This window comes from Arachis stenosperma, chromosome 7, assembly GCF_014773155.1.
Source record: "Arachis stenosperma cultivar V10309 chromosome 7, arast.V10309.gnm1.PFL2, whole genome shotgun sequence".
Lineage (NCBI taxonomy): Eukaryota > Viridiplantae > Streptophyta > Magnoliopsida > Fabales > Fabaceae > Arachis > Arachis stenosperma.
The window spans coordinates 87,024,635-87,048,529 of NC_080383.1; the positions used below are offsets into that span (position 1 = coordinate 87,024,635).

The following is a 23,895-nucleotide window of genomic DNA, read 5'->3' on the forward strand; positions in this document are numbered from 1 at the left end:
TTAAATAGCTGAAAATTTTTCTTTGCAAAGAAATTGACTCAGAGTGAAATAGTACTCAGTGTTTGCAAATTTGTTATTTTATCAAGTTGGGGAAAAGGGTGAATCGGATCCATTCAAGTCACTAATTCTCTTGCATATATCATATTCTAAACATGGTCAGAAAAGTTCTTTGTTTTTTGTTTGTTTTTTTTCTTTTCTTAAAATGAACTTGCTTTCAAAAGCCGGCAAAAATAAACAACTTATACTTACAAGTCACTAAGTAGCGTTTGTTTTGAGGTACTGAGACAGAGATTGAGAGACTGAGACTCAGTATCGTGTTTGTTAGTTCAGAGACTGATATTAAAATTTTTGTCTCTATTTCTAAAATTCAGTATTTCAGTACCTCCAAAAAGTAGGGATACAGGGGACTGAAATTTTTAGAGATAGAGACTGAAATTTTAATAATATTTTATACCTAAAATACTTTCATTTTAATTAATTAATTCTAATTTTACCCTTTGTACAAATTAAATTAGAGTTTTATTTTTGTTTCAATTTCTGTCTCCCATTTTGCACCAAACAGAATACTGAGATTTATTTCAATCCCTGTCTCTTAGTCTCTGTCTCTCAGTCTCAATCTTTCCATCTCTATCTCTCCACCAAACGCTACCTAAGGTTCTTCATAAGTGAAATTTCTGAAGGAATTGGACCACTGAAGCCGCAACCTTGGATTATCCTATATTTTTTTAGAGGAAAAATAAAAACAACTTTGACTCATGAAAAGTTGACAATAATGAATAAAACAATAGAAAAGAAGTTGACGATCACAAAGCAAAAGGGAAAAATTTCTCACACTGTCTAAACTAGATACTAGAATAACATATAGCCTAGGGAAACAAAATAGGTAGAAGAAAAAAATAAGGAAGTTCACATGTTCTTCAGGGTAGTGAAATTATTAGAAGTAAGAAGTGAAAAACCAATGAGTCAAAGAACAAACCATATATTTAAAACTTTAGAAGTAGAAACCAATCAGTAAAATAAATAATAAAATGATAACACATTGATTTTCCGAAATAATAATAGTAACAATTGTAAAGGGCTTACAATGTTTCAATAAACTTTAAGTAGCTCCCAACAATTTCCACTGGAACAGAAATAATATGTTGGAAAACCAGAAACTTACAAACTTTTGAGAGTAGTTATATTTCCTAGTTCCTTTGGGATTGAACCTGTTACACGATTTCCATAAAGAGAATTGGTGAAAGGGAACATTAGTTAATATCAGAACCATCATAAGAAAAGCAAAAGACAATTAACAACTTCAAACTAAAACAAAAAACATGCACATGAAAATGATGAAATGAAGAAATTATTAGATTTACACCCTCTTAGTGTCCTACAAAATTATACTAACTCATTTCAATATTTGAAAAAGTGTAGATCATAAGCTAACTAATAGTAGACATTATCATGAAACATGAACCATGATTGAAATGTCAAGCACTGAATGAAATTAGTATAATCGAATCTGAGGGGCTAAGAGAGTGAAACATTTCACACTAAAAATAGCTATAATCATATGTTCTACACAGACCATGCTACGATGCATGGGATTGAACTTGGTAGATCATGCATCAAGGTAATCCAATGGTATAAATCTGCATCCTGCACCTTAACGCAAAATCACTCTCACACTATTCAATAGCTTAGTGCACAATGCACCAACTTCAACTTGGTGCATCTAAGACAATTTCATCTTCCTCATATAACGAAGAAAAATATGAGAGACCAAATTAAAGGAATGAGAAAAAGAGAGAGAGAAAGAAATTGCATGTTGACAAGATTCAAGGAACTCCATTGCTTTGGAATTGTGCCGTTAAGGTAGTTGAAGGTGAGATCACTATAACAACCAGTGAAAACTAAGTAAGTGAGAACCAAGATAGTGATAGAATTTGAAAGAGAAACAGAAAATGTGAGTGTGGAACTAACATTTCTTGTAAGTAAGGCAACCTTGCAAGCTGCGGCGGAAGAGTGCCAGAAGAATTTTGTGATTTTAGAACTCTGTATAGGCCATATATTTTTTCATTAATTGCCATACTCGCTTGTCCCATCACACTTGTTAACATATTTATTTTTGAAAAGGATTTTTTTTTATTGATTTTATACATTGAGAATGTAAAATAACAAACCATAATAGTAAACTTCAAGAAACCGACAATTTATTTTGCATAATTCTGTTTGATAGTTATCATGTTGGCCTATGTATGTTACTTCACAAATATTTTGCTAAATAAACTTTTCAGTTGCTAAAAGAAGGGAGTTGAATCTTAGCCCCTTTTCACTTCAAATCGCTTGCTGATCTTTGTAATAATTTCTGGAGACTTTTTGATTTTTGTCTCGTCCCTAGTCACGAGATTTTTTCTTTTTATCTCGTCAGCCGGCACGAGATATTTTTCAGTTTTATCTCCTGGGCAGTAAGACAGAAATGAAGTAGATGAGGGAGAAGAATTACACCAAGATATATCCTGGTTCAGCTGCTAAGTGCTATGCAGCCTACATCCAATCTCCATCACAACAATGATGGAATTTCACTATAATCATCTTTAATTACAAACACTAATTCTCCTTAGGAACTACCCTTCCTATCTGAGACAAGGCTAGAATCTAAATCCCAATCCTGAACTTGACTTGGTTACAGCCAAACTTTCAAACTGCTAAGTGCTAACCCAACTTGCAAGGAGATTCCCACAGAATCATGATACACAACACAGATGTACAAAGGATCTCTAAGGACATCTATGGCTTTTTCTTTTAATTTTGCACTCTCTGCCTTTTTTCGCTCTATGACTTTTTTTCATACAAATCTCACTGTTTGCCTTTTTCCATGATACTCAAGATATGACAAAATTAAAAAGAAAATTACAAAACAGAATACATTGAAGGAGAAGAAAATCTGTTAGTTTAGGCAGCTATGAGAACTCTGTGCCTTGCACTCTCACTCCTTACTCCTTACTCTTTACTTCAAGCCTTGGCTGTTCTCCCTTACTTATAGGGGGAAGCTTCTACGGTTGAAACAAAAACCAAGCTAAACTTCTTCTTCTTCACACAAAACCGGTTCGGCCAGAGAGAGATGAGAAGAAACCGAATGCTGTATCCAACATGCAATTACCTCTGATTTTTCCTTGGTCACCAATAAGCATCAATCCGTGCCATCCCTTCTTGCTTGCACCCAAAAAGGACTCCTAGCCCTTGATGCTTCTTGATGCATGACAGCTCCTCCTGGTCCACTTTTGCTTCCTCCTTCACGTAGCCACCCTAGCTACCTTCTGTGATGAGTGAACCCAAAAGCAGAAACGAGCCAACCTTGAGATCTTCTTCCTCTAACCGAGATCCTTTCTTCCATTTTTGGTATGGAGGGGCTGAGCTTACTTCACCAAATCTTACCACTCATAGTGAAGATCTCAGCCACTGCACACTTTTTGTTTTCTTTTTCTTGCCATCATTGTGATGGTCTTTAGCTTGCTTCTAGCTTCATCTTGATAGCTTGCAAAAACTTCCATGATTGCTGTGATGGAAGTGACCGAAAGTGAGAAGCAAGATGAGAGAGAAGATAGAGTATAAAGAAAAGCAATTAAATGAATTTGTATAATGTAATAAAAAAAGAGTTGCTTTTACTTCCCTCTTTAATCAAATTAGACTTGCTGTTGATTCCTTTTATTTTCAGCCCAATTAAAACCTGCATTGCAAAATTATTTTAATTAACATATAATATTTGAAATCAAGCTAATAATTTTGTAATTAATTATATTAATAATATTTAGTCATCACTAATATTAATTTAGAGTTTTGAAACTCATCAAAACTAATAAACATGTGCCAAACATTATTGATGCATTCGTAAAGAAACCATTTTATAGTATATCTATTAAAATACAATTAAATCAATTCTCATTAATGTACAATAATTTATTGGTAAACAATAAATTATTAAATAAAATTTTAATAAGCGGTAGATAAGTCTTTGATCTATAGAGTTAAGAGTACCGTGAAAAACCAATATATATTTGTGAAGCATCATTAGTTGGATGTTGATAATTTTACTTTTGTATTGCAATTCTTCCCCATCGTTTCTAAGCCTTTTGAGGGAAAAAAGAAATGGAAATTGAAGCTCAAGAGCAAGCAGAGTATTCAAAAAAGCTTTAAGGTTATGATCATCAACATGGACATAGTCATAGTCAGACCCTAAAACACAAGTTGAATCCCTTGTGCTAGTAATAGTGACAAACCTTGTCACCATATACATTGTTACTGGTCCATTTAGCTCTTTGTATCATCATCCTCCTCATCATAATAATAACTTTAACTCAATCTTGCAAGAACTCAACGCCACAAAATCTCAACTTGCTGCTAGTCATTCACTTTTGTCTGAGCTTCACCGTAGGCTCAACTCAACTAACCTTCTTGTCCGAGCATTGCTCATTGATCTTACAACGCGCCAACAAGACAAGCAATATTCTAGAAACAATAATGGCAAAAGGTCTTCGAATGAAGAGCTTAATCTTGCACTTGCCTCTTACAAGCTCCCTTTCGGATACTCGCAATGGATAGGATCAGACGAGATTCACTCTCCAATTGGTGCGGTGTGTTTGATGTTCCAAGATGAGTTGAACCAATACATGTCATATGACATAGGAAGTGAATGCCTTGCAGATGAGGTGTTTGCACAAATGCTTGTGTCAAAAGGGTGTGAGCCACTCCCAAAAAGAAGGTGCCATCCCAAGTCTCCAAAAGGTTTTGTTGAGTCAAATCAAGATTTGCAAGATAGCCTTTGGGAAATTTCACCAGATAGCAACATTGTTTGGGATCCTTATACTTGTAAGAGCCTCAAGTGCCTCATTGAGAGGAAGAACAATAAAGGGTACTGTAAAGATTGCTTTGATCTGCAAGGAAAGGAAAAGGGTAGGTGGATCTTTGATTATGGTGGACTTGATTTTGGGATAGACCAAGTTCTTGGGGCGAAAAGATCCGACAGCACGATCCGTATTGAACTTGACATTGGTGGTGGAACAGAGACATTTGCTGCAAGGATGAAAGAAAGGAATGTGACAATCATCACAAGCACACTGGATTTGGACAGTCCATTTAGCCACTTCATTGCATCAAGGGAATTGATTCCAATTCATCTCAGCATATCTCAGAGGCTTCCATTCTTTGAGAACACACTTGATATTGTTCATTCCATGGAATTCATAGGGAATTGGTTGCCAGAAACTATGCTTGAGTTTTTGCCATATGATGTGTATAGGATGTTGAGGCCAGGAGGAATTTTCTGGCTTGAACATTTCTTCTGCTTTGAATCACAGGTTAATGGAACTTATTTGCCAATGTTTGATAGAGTTGGGTTTAACAGACTTAGATGGCACGCTGGTAGGAAGCTTGATCATGATGGAATTCAGAAGAATGAATGGTATATTTCAGCATTGTTGGTAAAACCAGTGATTTGAGGTATGCACGAGAATATAATGCTTAAGATAAATTAGTGAACAAAGATTTGTGCAACAATTATCTTGTGAATTAGTGAAAGTTTATGTTAATATCTTTCTTGTAGACCAAAGATTCTTAATATGCACAGTACTTTCTTTTTGGTAAACACAAGAAGTTTATGATTTTTGGCAATAGTCAAATTACTATAACTATAGTAAATATACAACTATTATATTGAAAATTTAAATTTTTTATTATCTATAAAAAAATTAATTAGTAATCTTCTTGTGTAGTTAAACCTATTTTTTAATTATAGTTAATACTATTATACACAGTTTGAAACACAGATCTTTAGGTCCAACAATTAGTACCTTTTTTTTTAAAGAGTAATTTTATACTAATTCAATGAAGAAATCAGCAAATTGCTATAGTATAAACATTCAATTATTATTCAGTGGCCTGTAAACAAAGTAAACCTTTATTAAAATTTGCATTCAAGCAAGAAATTCTCGTGAGATTTTCTTTATTCATTTTTTTTTTTTTTGCAGAAGAAAAAATATTTAATTACAATGAAAAAGTTAAAAAGTTAAGATAGCTAAGGAAGATAATTCTATTACTGATAACTTAGTTAACTTAGCTAAGGAAGTTAATTCTGTTACTAATATACTAGATTTTTATTATAAAACAATATTAAAAGGTTATCATGAATATTTCAAATTTTATTCAATTGTGAATTTAAATTGTTATATATGAGTAGTTGGATTCTGCTTTGAAGAAGGGAAACAGATGCTAGTTTATGAGTTTGTTCCAAATGGAACCTTGAAGAATACTATCACAGGTTCTTTTACACATCAAGCTTGATACTTACTTCAATATTAGTTTTGTAATTTTATAGCATGCATGTGATGTGATCTATGCAGGGAAATCAGGTATCAGATTTGGGTGGCATAGAAGGACAAAAGTAGCCCTTGGAGCTGCAAGGGGTTTGGCTTATCTTCACGAACACGCCGATCCTCCAATCATACACGGGGACATCAAATCAAACAACATTTTGCTGGATGAGAAGCTTGATGCAAAAGTTGCTGATTTTGGCCTATCCAAACCAATATTAGATTATGGCAAAGATCATGCCACCACTCAAGTTAAAGGAACAATGGTTAGTATTTGATGATTGATTGTATAGTGCTATAGTTTCTCAAACTTGTAGCACAAGGTAATATAATTTTCATTCTAATTTTAATACAGGGATACTTGGATCCGGAATACTACATAAGTCAGCAGGTGACTGAGAAGTGATGTGTATAGTTTTGGAGTATTGATGCTAGAGCTGATAACCGGAAGAAAGCCGATAGAACGAGGGAAATACATTGTGAAAGTGGTCAGGAATTCAATTGACAAGACTAAGGACATGTATGGCCTGCATGAACTCATCGACGGAGCGATAGCTCGGCCCTGAATGTTTTCGACAAGTTTGTTTATCTTGCAATGATGTGTCTTGAAGAATCAGGAGCTGACAGGCCTCCAATGAGTGATGTAGTGAAAGAGATTGAAATCATATTGCACTCAATTGGTTTGGACCCTGCTGCTGAAAATGAACCATCAACTACTTCAAGTTTTCAACATAATGAGGTAAGCTTAGAGAGTTCCCATCAACCTTATAGCAGTGGATCCTTGTATTCAAGCTCGGAATATATACAAAAAAAAAAAAACAATGAGCATGAGCCTAGATAAGTCTTCTAAGATCCAGGTAAGAGAAAAGTAGAACAACCTTTGGATAATGAGTTTGTAAATGATAGCTAAAGGGTGAAACATCATCAACATTTTAAGTCTCTTTTTCATTTTCTTCCTGTATATATATATTTCTATAATTATGAATAGTATAAACTGTTATTATGCTAGGATTTTTTATTAAATAAATAAAATAAATATAATATATACAAATATGAGAATATTCGTATGTTTATATATGTAAAAGATAGGTGGATAACTAAAAGATAGGTGACGTTTGTAGTTCAGTTTGAATTGATTTAAAAGATTGGAAGCATTTCAGGTGAGTCAGTGTCCTTTATTAGCAGACCAGTATATTATCGGCGGATACTAGTGAGAGTTAATATAAAATAGTCCAAAGGCTTAGATTAAAGAATAGAGTACTGCTGTGAATTTAGAGATAACTGGGTGCACAGTAAATTTGTAAGCGGATTAAAAGGTATTAAATGTGAATATTGTGGAGGTGTCGGTAATGTCAAGGATGCTTAAAGAAATGGCGCTGATGGCTTGAAAGACATTAAGGCAATAAAGGAGCCAAGAGGATGTTTTAGTTGTTCCTTTAGCTGTTGACCACCTAATTTCTAGAAAATATAACTTCAAGTAGTTTCTGGAAAGAAGTCAATAATAACTACTTTTTACTCTCAAATAGTTTTAATCCCACACTATAACATATTTTTTATATTTAAATAGTTAACTTTTTTTTAACAAAATTAAATAAGTGGTTAATCTCTTCCACAAATTTACAAAACTATTATTTTTTCTAACATTTTTAATTTAAATTTAAAAATTAATATTCTTAAGAGTACACAAAAAATTTTGATAAAAAATTTTAAATTTTTATATATACAAACCTTTTACTTTAGTTAAAATTTTTAAATTTTTTATGTACTCTTCTAAATGTTAATTTTTTAAATTTGTATGTATTCTTTTAAAAAGAGTATTTATTTTTTATGTATTAATTTTTTATCTAACATTTCTAAATTTTTAAATTTTTGTATGTATTCTCTTGAGTATTAATTTTTAAATTTAAATTATATATATTTTAAATTTTGTTTGTTGCATGTCACTTATCATAGAGAATGAAAAAAAAAATAAAAAATTTATAAATTTGTAGAAGTGATTAAATGTTTAGTACCATCTCATTTTATAACATTGAGAGATAGAAAATACTTAAAAATAGAATAAGTGGAGTAGTTATTAATGACTTAAACTAGGTCTCGTAAATTACAATAATATCAATTTACAACTAATTTTTTAATTAAATTTATATTATATTTAAATTTTACTTGTAAATTTATTTAATTTGATTTAAATAATAATAAATTGTATCATTTTTTATTTTATAAATCGATCTAAATCATACTATAAATATTATTTTAATAATAAATTATTTTTATAATAATACATATATCTCACCATTAGAACCAAGCTCTTTTTTTCGTCCACCTTTCGTTAAGCTGTTGTCCACTTCTCTTTCTCATTTTAAAGCTGTCCATTACAGTCTTTACAACATTGTAAATGGGGATACAATTGTCATCCTATCCTGGGCTATATGACAAATCAATACATGTTACCTGGTCGTATCTGGAGTACTGAAATGCTATTTTCATACTTTGCCTCACCTAAAACGTTTTCTAAAAGATAAAATCGATATAAGTTTTATCTATTTAGATTGTATTGATTTTATTTTATTTTATTTTTAAATAATTACAATTTATATTATAAAAAATTGAATTTATTTTTTAATTTAATTAAGTTTAATTATCGTAATTTGGATTAAATTTATTTATTGGATTCTAGAAAAAATTAACAATTTAAAACTTTTGAATTAAAAAAAAATAGTAAGGTGATTCCAACGTGATTTTAAATTTAAGATATGTCAAATTTAATTAATAATATTTTAAGAAAAATTTAGATTGTATTAATTTAGATTATATAGATTTGATTTGTAAATAATTGTAATTTATACTGTATTAATTTAAATTTATTTTTTAATTTAATCAGATTTAAATTATTGTAATGTGGATTAGATTGATTTATTCGATTTTAGAAAAAAAATCATCATTTAAATCTTTTGAATTAAAAAAAAAAAGATAATAATAAGGTGGTTAGAGTTATCACACCAATATAATTTTAAATTAAGAGCATTTTAAATTTAAGTAACAATATTTTAGGAGAAACTTATCATAATTTACTGGGTTTTATTGATAAAAATCTTAATCAGCTAACCATGAAAACAATAAAATATTATGCTTGGATACAAATTTCCCTAAAATATCATGCTTGAATAATTGAATGTTTATAGAACACAATTGGCCTGATATCTATGTTGGACAGACTATGTCAAGGAATTGTTTTCAGAAAATTATTGTAAATAATAGTATAAATTAAAAATAAAAATAGTATTATATCATATAATATAAAATGAATGAATCGGTTTGAAATTAAATATAAAAGCTAATCTAATATAATTCATTAAGATATCATTCATTTGTTAACAATATGATAAGATCAATTCAATTTAAACTTTTGCAAATATACAAGTTACCTATTATAAAAGCACACACATTAAGATATCATTAATTTAAAAAACATTTAAAATATTTAGACTAATTTAATCGTAAAAGTTTTCTTATCTCTCATCCTTAGATTAAATGCTTAAAACACATATTAAGTTACTATATAGTTCATGATCATTGGTCAAGAATATAAACTGTAAATAAATAAATTAATTAAAACATCTTTATATTAAAAAAGTTCTTCCTAGAGTGATTTTTCTGTAATTTTCTTTTTGGCGTTTGCCCATTTGTTTAAACTTTAAACAAAAAAAAAATTGAGAAAATGAAATAAAAATATCGTTAAAAAAAGTTAAATTTGAGCCCAAATATTATAATAAAAAATATAAAATAGCACCTCATACAAAAATAAATAAATTGGGGATTAAAGCAATTATCTTTTAAGTCACAAAAAAAAAGCAATTATCTTTTGATAGCAAATTAAATTTAATAAGTGAGTATTTAAAATAATAAAAAAAATTCAGACAAAAAAATCAAATTTAACTTCTACAAAATCAAATTATATAATTTAAACTTTAAATATTTTTTTTTTTGAAAGCAAACAGCTCAACACAATAGTAGTGGAGCATCGAAATCGTTCAAACTAAAAACAAACAAATAAAACAAAAATACAAACAAATACGAAAGCCGTCCCTGTGTCATCTCCGGCATAGCCATCAACAACTAAAGGGATCTCCACCGCTCCACTCGCTAGCACTAATCGAAGACATGTTGATAATTTCTTCAACCCCTTTGCTTGTGTGCTGAAAGATTCGCCTATTCCTTTCCAACCAGAGGTTCCAGATTATTGCGCAGAAGGAGCGTAACCGGTGGTTACGCTCTTCCACCCTCCTCGGTTCTTCTGTCCAACTAAATATATCTTTAGATTTAAAAATATATATTTACTTAAAAATAGTTATAGTTAACTGTGCTACTAACACTATAAATAGTAAACACCGATGATATAAATCATATAATAAACATCAATAGAAATTATTTATAATATCTTCTCTTCTATTTTTGTTCGACAATGGGTGTGAATCAGTGTGTGAAAGTAGCTCTCCTTTTATGTCTCTTAGTATTATCTTGCCCTTCCTTTTCTTCATCAGAAGATGTGAAGCTTAAGGTGAAAGGGATCACAAATATTGCTACAACTGATGAGAATTTCATATGTGCAACATTAGATTGGTGGCCATCTAATAAATGTGACTATAACCAATGTCCATGGAAAAAAGCTGGAATTCTCAACTTGGTATTTTATTTATTTATTTATTTTGTTTGATATTATTGTCATATATTACTATTCAGAATATTGTATGCATTTTTAAATATCATAATGATAATTAATTATTATTTTTGCAGGACTTGAATAACACCATACTCTCAAATGCAATTAAAGGTAAACCATATTTTCTCTAAAGTCAAACCATTTTAGTTAATATAAACTATTATGTGAAAAATAATATAATAGCAAACATTGAACGACCATTATATTATTAATAATTAATTGAATAATGCTATACATTTAACTCCAACAATATTAAACAATAAGACTTGAAATAATGCTAACCATAACTGATTTTTATTATGTTAGACCAACTTGATTGAACTTAGTTAACAAAAAAAATTGATGTATAGCATTATTCTAATTAATCCAATCGTTTATTTTTAAGTGAACAAATCGTGACAAAAAAAATTAATCATTGTATTTTTACGGTAGATATCCAAAAAAATTAATGGAGTATTCCACGTTATTATCTATCATTCAAAGGTTCATCTAATTTAATTGCTTTTGAATTTATTGCAGCATTCAATCCTTTGAGGATTAGATTAGGAGGTTCACTACAAGATCAAATTATTTATCAATTTGAAAAGCAAAAGCACTGTCCAACTATGAAAAAGAAAGATAACGGCTTGTTTGGATTCAGTGTTGGATGCCTTCCCAGAAAGAGATGGGATGAAATGAATCACTTTTTCAACAAAACCGGGTAATTAATTAATATATATTATTTAAATTTATCAATATTGTTATAATTACTTCACAAACAATCAATCTTATCTTATCTTATTCACTTTAAACTTTGCAGTGTCAAATTTACATTTGGTTTAAATGCACTCATTGGTAAGAAAAATTCTAAGAAAGACCAATTAAACTGGAAAGGAGATTGGAATCCAAACAATGCCATAAGCCTCATGAAGTACACTGTCTCAAAAGGATACAATATAGATTCATATGAATTTGGTACGAAATTAAATTAAAACCCTTTAATTTTTATAATTAACTAATTTAACTTTTACCCATGATTTTTTATAAATTTAACATTTTGTGCTAATTAATCATATAGGAAACTAGCTATGCTCTGAAGGAGTATCAGCAAGACTAGATAGTGTTGATTATGCAAAAGATATCACAAAACTAAGGCACATAGTTAACTCATTGTACCCAAATGCCACAACAAGACCAAAGGTGTTGGGTCCAGCTGGATTTTATGGTAAAGAATGGTTTGATAGCTTCTTGCAACATGTTGGACCTGGTGTCATTGATGGAGTTACACATCACATTTATAACCTTGGTGCTGGTACGTATAATAATTCAGGTTGTTTTTTGTTGCTTGATTAATTTGTTTAATTCTAAGAATATAATTGTATTATAACATTATATTATATAGGTGTTGATAGCGATCTTATTAGCAAGGTTCAAGACCCATATTTCTTGAGCAAAATTGCACAAACTTTTAAAGATGTTTCAACGGCCGTGAAAGAATTCACACCATGGGCTGGAGCATGGGTTGGAGAATCTGGTGGAGCTTATAATAGTGGAGGCAAAGATGTATCACATACTTTTGTTAATGGCTTTTGGTAAGTTTTTTTTTTTAATTGAATTTCAGCTCTCCAATTTTTTTAATATATTTTTTAATAATTTTTTTAATTAATAATAACTATAGGTATTTAGACCAATTGGGTATGACATCAACCTTCAACCACAAAGTTTACTGCAGACAAACTTTGATTGGAGGAAACTATGCTTTACTAAATACAACATCATTCATTCCTAATCCAGATTATTATGGGTATGTCACATAAATATTCATATTCATATAAGTAGTTAAATTAAATGTCAATTTTGAATGAATAACAATTTTATTTTCTTTAAACAGAGCACTTTTGTGGCATCGGCTTATGGGAACCAATGTGCTTTCTATTTCTCATGATAGTTCACCATATCTACGTACATATGCTCATTGTTCTAAAGAAGGGGTAAGCTAATAATTTCATTTATACATTTTAAAAGTTTCTTTTTTATTTTAAGATAACTTTAAAAATGATAACATATTGTCGATCTAATTATTGTTTCAGAGCGGAATTACATTACTATTAATAAACATGGAGAATTCGACATCTTTCGATGTGTCCCTTGTGAATGACATGAATCTTTATCCGGAGGAGTTGGCATCAGAAGGAATAAACACAGTGAATTTGATGGATTCATTGAAAAGAGAAGAGTACCACTTGACACCTAAAGATGGAAACATTCAAAGTGATGTTGTGCTTTTGAATAGAACTCCATTGGAACTTACCAAGTCAAAGAAAATTCCAGAACTTAAACCAAAGATTGTTGATGCTTCTTTTTCTTCTCCAATCAAAGTTGCACCTCATTCAATAGTCTTTGTGCAAATCAATAATTTCAATGCACCTGCATGTGCACCTCCTACAAAATAAATTACTAGGGCTCTCTACTGTTTCTTTTTTATTTTTCTTATAGAACTTAGATAGAGTTATTAAGACTTATAGAACATATGCATATATATGTACTTTGCTGGGAATAGTTTATAATTAAATTTCCTTTTTAATTTCTTTTATTTTCAATTAGTTATATACTTATATTTTTTATTATTGATGACTTCAAGGATACGCATATTATTTACATGATTAAAAACTAACTGATTAACTGACATTATATATGCCAATGAGTTATAGTTTAAATGACATAGTCTTCCCATATTCATCTAAGAGATTGTGGGTTCGAGTCTCTTTATTTTTGGTATAAAAATAAAAAACTGACACTATATATTCATATATAACAATTTAAATTCCAACTGAATAAAATTTGAAATATTATTGATAACTTTTCTATATTGCTTTATAATAAAAATCTGGTATATTAGTAACAGAATTAATTTCCTTAGCTAAGTTAACAAAGTTATTAGTAATAGAATTATTTTCTTTAGCTATTTTAGTTTTTAACTTTTTCATTGTAATTAAAAATTTTACCTCTGCAAAAAAAAAAAAAAAGAGAGAAAAAAATTGAATTAAAAAAAAATCTCAATCAGCTAAACACAATTTCATACTTGGATGCAAATTTTAATAAAGGTTTACTTTGTTTACAAGCCACTGAAAAATAATTGAATGTTTATACTATAGCAATTTGCTGATTTCCTCATTGAATTAGTATAAAATTACTCTTTTAAAAAAAAAGTAGTAGTTGTTGAACCTAAAGATCTGTGTTTCAAACTGTGTACAATAGTATTAACTATAATTAAAAAATAGGTTTTTAACTCTTGATCCTTGAAGTCTACAAAACCTTGTGCAAAGTTGTTGTCCTACTCAGTATTATAAACTATAAAATACAACATCACATATAGAAAATGCAAGATATTTCCACATTGGTTGGATTACAAGTAATATGAAATAATATACATGGAGATATATGTTGATCATCTACCACTTCTTTCCCAATAAGAAGAATCCATGTTGATTGAATTGTCTTCTGAATTAGCCACAAATGCAGCAGTTTCATTAGTTGATGTGCTCACATCTTCAGTGTCTGGAATCTTATCTTTCCCCTTCTGTTGGTAATACTCTCGGATCATCTCTAACTTTTTCTCGCCAAATACCTGCGTCGTGTCCGGCACCACTTCTTGTACAGCGGTTTTGCCTTCGAGCATGCCTACCACTGACGACATGGTTGGCCGGTTCAATGGAGAGGTATTTGTGCAGAGAAGAGCCACGTTGATGATGAGCATTGCTTCATCTTTTTTGTAGTGTGAACCCAACTTCTCATCAACTAGGTCCATTAGATCACCTTTCTCTTTCAAGAGAAGAGCCTGCGAAAACAAATTATAGATTGTAGTTAATTCCTGTCATCAATATGCAAACAAAATAAATTCAAACTAAAATTGATTGATTCTAAGGGACTAAGCTATCTCTATAAAATTTTTATGAAAATAAAGTAGGGAATCGGTGTAGTTGAGCAAGAAGCAATTAGACACTGAAGATTATAGTAAAGTCAAGAAATTCTTGCATGCTTCTAATGCGTATTCTAGAAACATTTACAACCACTCATTTTAATTCATAACAGTAAAAAGGTTGCATCAAAATTAAACAATAAGCGGTTGTGACGTGTGAATTATAGAGTAAGAATTAATGTGTTCTAGGAGCATGAACGAATTTCTCACAAAAGTCGCAATACCTGAAAAATTGAATGAAAGTTTTAAAGAAACTTCAATATAACAATCATAATCTTCATATATATTCGAAAAGGACAATCAATCAGATTGAAATAAATGCAGCAGATATAATAAGAGGATAAGTTACCCAGTCAAAAAGAGAGAAGCATTCTTCCCTTTGCCAGCCCATGTTGTTGCTTTTCCCGCTAACTATTTCCAAGGCAACAATTCCGAAACTATACACATCTGCTTTGTCTGTCAAATAACCACGCATTGCATATTCGGGTGCCATATATCCACTACAACATAGAACATTCATACATTCAGTAACAATGTAGATACATTTTTCAAAATTCACAAGTCACAAAGATCTCAAAGAAGTTTCTTAAAATGCTTTAAGAAAAGAAAGAACTCACAAAGTGCCAGCCACTCTAGTGCTTATGTGTGTTTGACCCTCTTCATCAAGCTTGGCTAAACCAAAATCCGATATCTTTGGGTTTAGATCTTTATCCAGCAACACATTAGTAGCCTTGATGTCCCTATGAACTATTTTTAATCTTGACTCTCCATGGAGGTACGCCAAGCCTTTAGCAACGCCTATACAAATCTTGCGCCTTGTTGACCAATCCAATTTCAGTTGAGTTTTCTCTTTGCCTTCATTGCATTGTCACAGAAATTAGATAACATAGCCAAATGATCATGTATATATATTTTGTATACAACATTTTAGATTATTAATGAAAGAAATACCAAACTAAAATATACAGAGAAAAGAAATATTACCCCACAAAGCCCTGGCAAGGCTATTGTTTTCCATATATTCATATATCAACAACATTTGATCTCCTTCCATACAACAGCCATAGAGCTTAACTAGACACGGGTGTTGCAAAGCAGAAATCATGCCAATCTCATTTGTGAACTCGCGATTCCCCTGCTTCGATCTAGAAGAAAGCTGTTTAACTGCTATTGCTGTGCCATCTGGAAGAATACCCTGCATTTTCAGATGGTTGTAACTATGTTTTTTAGTGCACTAGAAACTAGAAAAGAAAAATGATACTGTTTCAAATTCTAATAAAATAATTTAATTGATTGTCCACAATACCTTATATACTGGACCAAACCCTCCTTCTCCAATCTTACAAGCAATATCAAAGTTGTTTGTTGCTGCTTTGATTTGCCTTAAGGTATATATGCCGGTTTTTAGATCCAAACCCTGTAGGTCTGTTAGTTGAAGCCAAACAAGAGGAGAATGAAAAAGATAATCCATATGTTTGTATTTAAGAGTTGACAAGATAATTAATCAGCATTTATGCAAGCAAATTCATATCAAGCTGTAGTAGCATCTTAGTTCTTACCTCTATGTAATGAACTGTTTTGTCCTAAACATCCTCTCCACCAAGCTATACCAAATACCATAATAATGACAAGTGCTCCAGCGAATACAATTCCAAGGATAGCCCCCACAGGTATACCACTTCCTTTATTGTTACTTTCTTTTTCCAATGGTGGTGTAAAGTCTGTGAGATTATGATAAAATACATAAGATTGAATGATGAAAGTCAAGGCAGACAAAAATAAAAGAGGAAAGAAACTAAAGAAAAGTAGAAGTAACCTGGATTGACAGATATGGCTGATATAAGAGGACCGTATACTGATGCAAATGGAATAGCAGTTGTCCCTTTCCCGGCCCACTGTAAGCGAATCTCCAAGGTGCCACTGGTCACATTAGCTGTAAAATTTTTTATGATTGCCTTACCGACTCCTCCTGCTTCTTTTGCAATATCGAAATCCTTTAGCACCAACTTCCTCTGCAATACTTCAATCCAAGTACACATAGTTCATGTTGTGTACAACTCTATATTTTTTAGTCTAGAAATTGATTTCGAATGATGGTGAGTGAATCTAACAAATCAAATCAAAGAACTGGGACAACTGACTACTTTGTACCATTCTATTAAAGATTAGATTTAGTTAAAAAAGTATATACCAGAAGGTATTGCTCAAACATGTCGTTGAAAAAGTTGAAATGATGACACCACGAACCTGAATATATATGTCAAATACACGCCTACCGAGGCTACTATATGTTTGATCATCAGTAAACATTATCTCAGCAAAATGGAGATTTACTGTGTAGCTTCCATTTCCCATGCAATACCCATAATATGTCAGAGAAAGTGCCGAAACACGTGCATTCATGTACAACTCGGCATTGTTCATAGCAAGCTTAGACGTGTTAGACCATGTATAATAGTCCACAACCCCACTATCAAAGAAGTGACCAGTGTTGCTAATTGCCCAGTTTGATCCACTACGAAGAGATTTTGCTTGTCCAGCTTCTTGTGAATCTTCATCATATGTAACGTTTCCATTATAAGTTATGATCTTCCCACCACAATTTATATAGAGAGAGTATGAAGCTGGAAATGAAATATGCAAAAAGTCAATAAAAGGAAGCAAGCACAATAAACAGGTTCTAGAGAATATTGTGGCAGTAAAAAATATCCATTTACAATTTAACATGTTAAGAAACAATTACTTTTTGACTTAGCACTTTCTAATCATTTGAGTAACTATAAATACATCCCAACTATCAGTCATATTATTACATGTGAGAAGACTTCTACAACTCTATATTATAAACAATGAGGTGAGGGTCGATAACAAACCAACTTACGTTTAGGACAGCTGGTGATCCCCAAACATGGATAAGTTCCCCTATGAAAATATAGATTGGCATAAAAAGTGAGCATAATAGCATCAGTTCAAGCTATATGCATATGAGTATCAAAAAAATAATTTAGTATGAATAGTATAAACTTACGAGTTATTTCCCTTCAAAGCTGATGCAAATAGGTTTCTGAGGCACATTAAGAAATGGTCAAGTCTCGGATAAATTCTTAGAATTGACAAACACATGAAAGGTATTAAGATGAAATGGTTCTTACACAGCTCCTTGTTGACATGTCAACTGATCTGGCTTTTCGATGCTGAAGTTGTTATATGAAAGATCCCTGCATATATATGAACTAATTAGAATCAAAGATGGACTAAAACCACTGCACGGAGCACTTGGTAGCACAGAAGAATCCTAAGAATAATGTACTAAGCGAAACATTTTCTTTAATGCAAGAAATCATAAAAGTAATGCAGAATTGCTCACGTGTAGTCCGGGTTAGCAATCCAATTCGGCAGTGGTCCAGTGAAAAAGTTTCCAGTTAAGTACCTAGGTAAAAGCATTATCAAGAAGTCAATTTGTACAAATTGATCAATAACCACAAGGTTGAAACTAGTAAATAAAATCCTATTTCCTCAATAATTTGGATCTTCCCCTAGGATCCTTTAATTAATTTATCTAGGTTCGCACTATCGATACTTATTTTGATAAGATGAGTTTGATCAATGACATTTTGAAAGCATAAGCTCCTTGGTATGTAATGAGAACATAATTTGCAGTGAAGACATAATATTTTATTTTTTGGAGTATGTGCATTGTGCTTTTACACAAGTCAATGCATATATGTATAAAATGCTTGCTATCTTGTTGCAAACAAGTTAACATTGTTTTGATCTACTTCAACTAGGTTGAGCAGGAATCTCTATGAATCCAATCAGCTTTAGGTTTTGTTTGAGGTTCAGTGTTAAAGCTAGAATTTTTGATACTTGGATTATACAAGTAATGAAAATAAAATGGTATTTATTGACTGATGCAATTTTTTGGCAACCACTGTAAATATCAAATTTATATATTCATTTGATTATTACAACTGTTGACGGCTTTTACAGTAATAATTGTAGGTGAACTATAAAACCCTAATGAATCTTAGCTGCTAGAGGAAATTGAATAACACAAGCAAACTAGAAATTTTCTGGTGTCCTCATTTTCAGTGTAATAAAAAATAACAAACTAATACAGATTTCTTACAGCATATTCATGTTCTCTGGGACATGGAGGGAGTTTGGGATACTTCCACTTAATTTGTTAAAACTGAGGTCTCTGAAAATGAAATGATGTCCAGAACAAGTATTATTTAAAAGAGTATAGAAATAAAAAAGTCAACATGAAAATGTTTAATTCCTACAATGTAATCAAAAGACTGATGAGAGGAAACGTGTCGATGCACTCTATCCAATAAACAAGCACAATATGCAAGAAAAATAAATGTCTCTAATTTCTGAAAAAAAATACATTCAGTGCGTCAAACTTCCGAGTTAGAAGCATATTGCCAACAAAAAGTAATTGAAAAGAATAAAGCATCACTTACAATGATCTTAAAGTAGTTACATTTCCAAGATAGTCAGGAACCGATCCTATAAGATTGCAACTTCTCAGTACTCTGGAAACAATTCAACAATTGAGGATCAAAAAGGCATTGCTATCAACTTTTTCCCATTGCTAAGAGCATTTCTTAGTGAGGCATTATTAACTCACAAAATAAAAAGAAAAAAGATGCAAGCATTAAACTCACAGTGTTTCCAAATTTGTCAAGTTACTGAGTGGTGGAAAATAAGAATCTGGTCCTTTCAAGTCGCTGATTCTCCTGCAAAGCATGTTTTAAGCATGTTGAAAACACAACACCTGAGTAGTTTTGAATTTTCAAGCATTGGTGGCTACAATTCAAAACACCATGCTTACAAGTCAGTAAGGTTTTTCAGAAATGAAATTCCAGAAGGAATTGGTCCACTCATACCACTCCCATGGATCACCCTGGCATAATTATAAGAACCATTCCTTTGGTAAACCAATTGATAATGTGTAATTACTAATTAGAAAAAAAAAAAAAGTAATAACGTAAGGCTCAAATTTCACAGGAGAAATCAAAGATTCACACAGCCTCTGAAGACTTGTCCAGCTCTGAATAAAATTGGGGATTGCTCCGGAAAATTGATTATCGCCGAGTCGACTGAAGAATAAGAGAGTGATAAACAAAGATACATTACTAATGAAATTAAACTACAGTATAAGCCTATAAAGGGATGTAAAAGGAATGAATAGAGAGATATAGACACTTACACGTGATTCAGTTTACTGAGCCTAGCAAATGTTGCGGGTAAATTCCCAGTAAAAAAGTTGGAGGTAACATGCCTAAAAAAATAAAATAAAACAAAAAAAATTCAGAATACAAGGCGCTCTTATAACAGGGTGCTATATATTGAGCAAAGTCTAGAATGGAAAAATTTCAACACTTTTGGATTTTATAAAATAAGATTTAAATCGTAAAATCATTGGGCCTAGTAAAAATTTTGTAAAATAATTGACTCATTTAAAATTGTAATATAGAAAGATTTTAAGAATTAAATCGAGATTCTAACTATTATGCCTATAACAATTAATGAACTTGGCAATCAATTTTGCATCAACGATTATTCAAACTTTGGTAAAGTACCAAAATGAAAAGCATGCCATGTAAATTTTGAAATACACATAATTACGATTTTTGAATCATGCATTGATGGATAAGGTTTTTATTTTTTGGTCAAAGCTAGCATATCTACTGCTGACCATAATGACTAATGCCCTTGCCATGAGAGCTCTCCAAAAAGATAAATGATGGCTATGAAATGGATCCCATTTTCATGAGTAGGAATTGTAACCCCAGATGGTTAAGGGATGAGGTGAACTTCCACCAAACCATCCAATGTGGTTATGTAGTTTTCATCACATTAATCCATTCAATAACCATTGTTTCATGATCTGAAAACTGAAAACCTGGCTATTTTATTCAGGCTATCATTTCTCAACAACAAAAATTACTCAACCTCAGCAAATATAAGACGACAAGTGTTTACAAAGGGCTTACAATCTTTCAAGCTGTAAAAGATTCCCAAGCTCAGGAGGAAGCTCTCCGGAGAGTTGATTGAACTCCAAGGACCTATACAATTTTCAAATTAATTCAGAAATTTTCATGAAACTTCTATGGGAGAAACTCTAGCTTGACCAATAAATAACTTACAAACTTTTCAGGGTAGTTATGTTTCCCAACTCCTTTGGAATTGAGCCCGATATTCGATTTCCATAAAGGGAACTGCCACAATTTAAGAAATATGTGATGATTGCAGTTTTTATAAGTCCAGAATTCAGCAATGCATTGACATTATGTTTAACATTTGCGTTACAGAAATCTATACTTATTCAAACTTGTATATAAATACATTGATTAACGAATGTACAAGAGTGAGAGAGAAAAAACAAAAAAGAACTGAAGGGGTACAAAACATGACAGATTTTTGGGAATCATAAGCTTTTGGTATTATTAGAATTCCACTCCAAAGGTAAAGCAATCACTTTGGAATGCAATATTACCAGTGATACGATTAAACCACACATATTGACCAGATAATTGAATCCAGCATTACTAGTGATTCATTACATTCCCTATAATCATATGTTTTCCTTAAAAGAAGAGAGAAAGGAAGAGTTTACAGGTTGACAAGATTCAAGGAACTCCATTGTTTTGGGATTGTGCCGTTAAGGTAGTTGAGAGTGAGATCACTGTAACAGAGAGAAAACCAAGTAAGTGAGAGCGAAGATAGTGGAAAAAGAAAAAGAAAAAGAAAATGTGAGTGTGGTTGCCTACATTTCTTGCAGGTAAGGCAACTTTGCAAACTCCGGAGGAAGAGTGCCAGATAAATTTTGTGATTTAAGAACTCTGTGTAGGATAAATCTCATTCATCAACACAATAATTGTCACACTCACACCATATTTGCTAACGTGTTCCTTAAAACCAAAACATATAAAACAAAAAATTGACTCTTTTTTTTTCTCATTTTTATTAATATTTTCGTAATACTTCTTATACGCTGAGAGCTTAAAATAATTAATCACTCACACTACCAAAATTCAAGAAATTGACAGTTTATTATACACAATTTTTTTATAGTTATCATCATGTTGATGGTTACTTCCTATGAGTATTAGCATTTTTCTTTAGGGCTGCATAAGAATGTTTAAGATTTAGGACTTTACTCAGCCGTAGAATTTAATGTTATTTATTAAATTTAATTTGTGTAAAACAGTTTTAAAAGTGAATCAAATTACGTCAAGTTAACAAAAAGTAGTAATTGACAATGTGAATGGTCATCTAGAATGTGTAAAATTTTTTACAAATGCATCAAAATTAAACTCTTGTTTATTTTGATCCCTTAGAAAAATTTAATTTTTATAAAAGTATTGTAATTTAATTTTGAAAATTTTAAAAAATTTAATTTTAACACACAAAAAATATGAAAACTTTTAAGCTAGTTATAGAAATCACTTATATTTAGTTCATAGTTCACACCATGCTTAAAGCGTGAAAATTAAACTCAAAATATATCATCTAAGTAATCATAGAGTATGAAATTAATAGAAGTATGACACTCACATGCTAACAACATGGCAGAGATTGTTATTAGAGAAAGAACAATCACAAGTGACAGCATTTAGTGTCGAGTAAGATTTGGAAGCAGGGGAAGACCAGTTTCGTTCTCCACTACATGGATCTACGCTGAAGTCCCAATCTTTCTTCCCAAGTGTGTTCCCTATCTCCTTCAGAACTTGCACTGATTCACAATTTCAATTTTTCATCACAAATCACACTCATCATCATTAACTTATTATGAAAGAACAAATATGTAAATGTTACCTTCCTGTTGTTGTAGAGTGGCTGCAGAAACAAATGAGGATGTAATGAGAAAGGAGAGAAAGAAGAAGAAGAAGAAGAGAGTCACGAGTTTCATGGTTTCAAGTGTGGGGAAATTTTGTTGATGATACTTGAAGATGGAGATTAAATTAATAAAGTAATAAAATTAAGATGAATGCAAAGAGGGTCAGGGTTCAACAATTGCAGAAGGTAGCACATTGGAATACCAAGACATGCTTATGTTAGTTTTTGAAGAAGCCGACATTATTTAATTAATTTTGTATCCTGGGTTACGGAAGACAGACAGACAGACATGGCCTGTATATAATTGTGCCCGACTGGCATGTTCAAAGTTCAATGCTTTTTTATTATTTTTAAAAGATTAATTTTTATATTTTTATTTTTAAAATTATAAATTTAATAAAATAATTTAAAAATAAATATAAAAGTTTTATGAGTTATTTAATTTTTAAAATGTATAAAATTTGTTAGTTATTAAGGTTTATAAAACTTATAAGTTATAATAAAATTTAGATAAACATTTATAAATTTTATTTATATATTAATTATGTATAAATGTTATTAAACTTTTTTTCATAATATTTAATTTAAAATAGAAATAAAAATTTATATTTAAAATATTTTTTGTGTATAATTTTAATCGATAAAAATATTTTATATTTAATTTTTTAAATTATGTTTAATTTAATTATTTTTAAATTAATAATTTATAGTTATATTATATCCTCCTACTGTATTATGCATTATTTTTTTTATAATTATTATCTATATATACATTTGTCACTGTTTTACCGTCTTCTAGTTTTTTTAGTGTTGTTTTTTTCTTCTATTTTTTTTTTCATTGGTCGTAATTAATTATTACTAAATACAATTATCGTAACTTTTAACTTTGTTTATCACTTTGATCTATAATTATTCATTCTGATAATTTTTATGAGTTATTAAAATTTTACTAAAAAATATTTTTTATATTTTTTGAATAGATGTATAAAAATTATAGTCTTTTCTTAATTTAC

The 23,895-nt window shown here is 30.8% G+C and overlaps 2 protein-coding genes and 1 pseudogene across 3 annotated transcripts; 2 read left to right on the plus strand and 1 right to left on the minus strand.

Annotated features, from left to right (window-relative positions):
* The first annotated feature begins 3,537 nt into the window (after window positions 1-3,537).
* Window positions 3,538-6,438, plus strand: LOC130940057 (probable methyltransferase At1g29790). The gene is made up of 3 exons (XM_057868106.1): window positions 3,538-3,594; window positions 4,215-5,484; window positions 6,384-6,438. The coding sequence occupies exons 1-2, from the start codon at window positions 3,538-3,540 to the stop codon at window positions 5,481-5,483; spliced, it is 1,326 nt and encodes a 441-aa protein (XP_057724089.1). The 3' UTR covers window position 5,484; window positions 6,384-6,438.
* A 513-nt stretch (window positions 6,439-6,951) lies between these two features.
* LOC130940058 (heparanase-like protein 2) lies at window positions 6,952-13,505 on the plus strand (annotated as a pseudogene).
* Window positions 13,506-14,312: 807 nt separating this feature from the next.
* On the minus strand, window positions 14,313-23,156 carry LOC130941370 (probable leucine-rich repeat receptor-like serine/threonine-protein kinase At3g14840). Of its 2 annotated transcripts, XM_057869849.1 has the most exons (24): window positions 22,862-23,156; window positions 22,601-22,778; window positions 21,814-21,885; window positions 21,660-21,728; window positions 21,190-21,261; window positions 21,037-21,108; window positions 20,250-20,321; window positions 20,068-20,139; window positions 19,872-19,943; window positions 19,705-19,776; window positions 19,501-19,572; window positions 19,161-19,232; window positions 18,399-18,461; window positions 18,184-18,249; window positions 18,060-18,095; window positions 17,913-17,953; window positions 17,279-17,655; window positions 16,848-17,043; window positions 16,591-16,752; window positions 16,338-16,456; window positions 16,016-16,226; window positions 15,649-15,886; window positions 15,381-15,531; window positions 14,313-14,890 (listed from the first exon to the last, which is right to left on the minus strand). In XM_057869849.1, the coding sequence occupies exons 1-24, from the start codon at window positions 22,953-22,955 to the stop codon at window positions 14,501-14,503; spliced, it is 3,039 nt and encodes a 1,012-aa protein (XP_057725832.1). In that variant the 5' UTR covers window positions 22,956-23,156; the 3' UTR covers window positions 14,313-14,500. The 2 variants fall into 2 exon arrangements, with proteins under 2 accessions (XP_057725832.1, XP_057725833.1); XM_057869850.1 differs by lacking the exon at window positions 21,814-21,885.
* Between the last annotated feature and the right edge of the window lie 739 nt (window positions 23,157-23,895).

Bases quoted from the DNA above. Each gene is read 5' to 3' on its own strand.
- LOC130941370 (XM_057869849.1), bottom strand. From the start codon at position 22,955: ATGAAACTCGTGACTCTCTTCTTCTTCTTCTTCTTTCTCTCCTTTCTC. The intron at 19,233-19,500 runs GTAAGTGATGCT...TTTCATTTTCAG, and splicing joins GTAACTACTTTAAGATCATT to AGACCTCAGTTTTAACAAAT. The intron at 15,532-15,648 runs GTGAGTTCTTTC...TCTATGTTGTAG, and splicing joins ACTAGAGTGGCTGGCACTTT to TGGATATATGGCACCCGAAT.
- LOC130940057 (XM_057868106.1), top strand. From the start codon at position 3,538: ATGATTGCTGTGATGGAAGTGACCGAAAGTGAGAAGCAAGATGAGAGA. The intron at 3,595-4,214 runs GTATAAAGAAAA...ACATAGTCATAG, and splicing joins AAGATGAGAGAGAAGATAGA to TCAGACCCTAAAACACAAGT.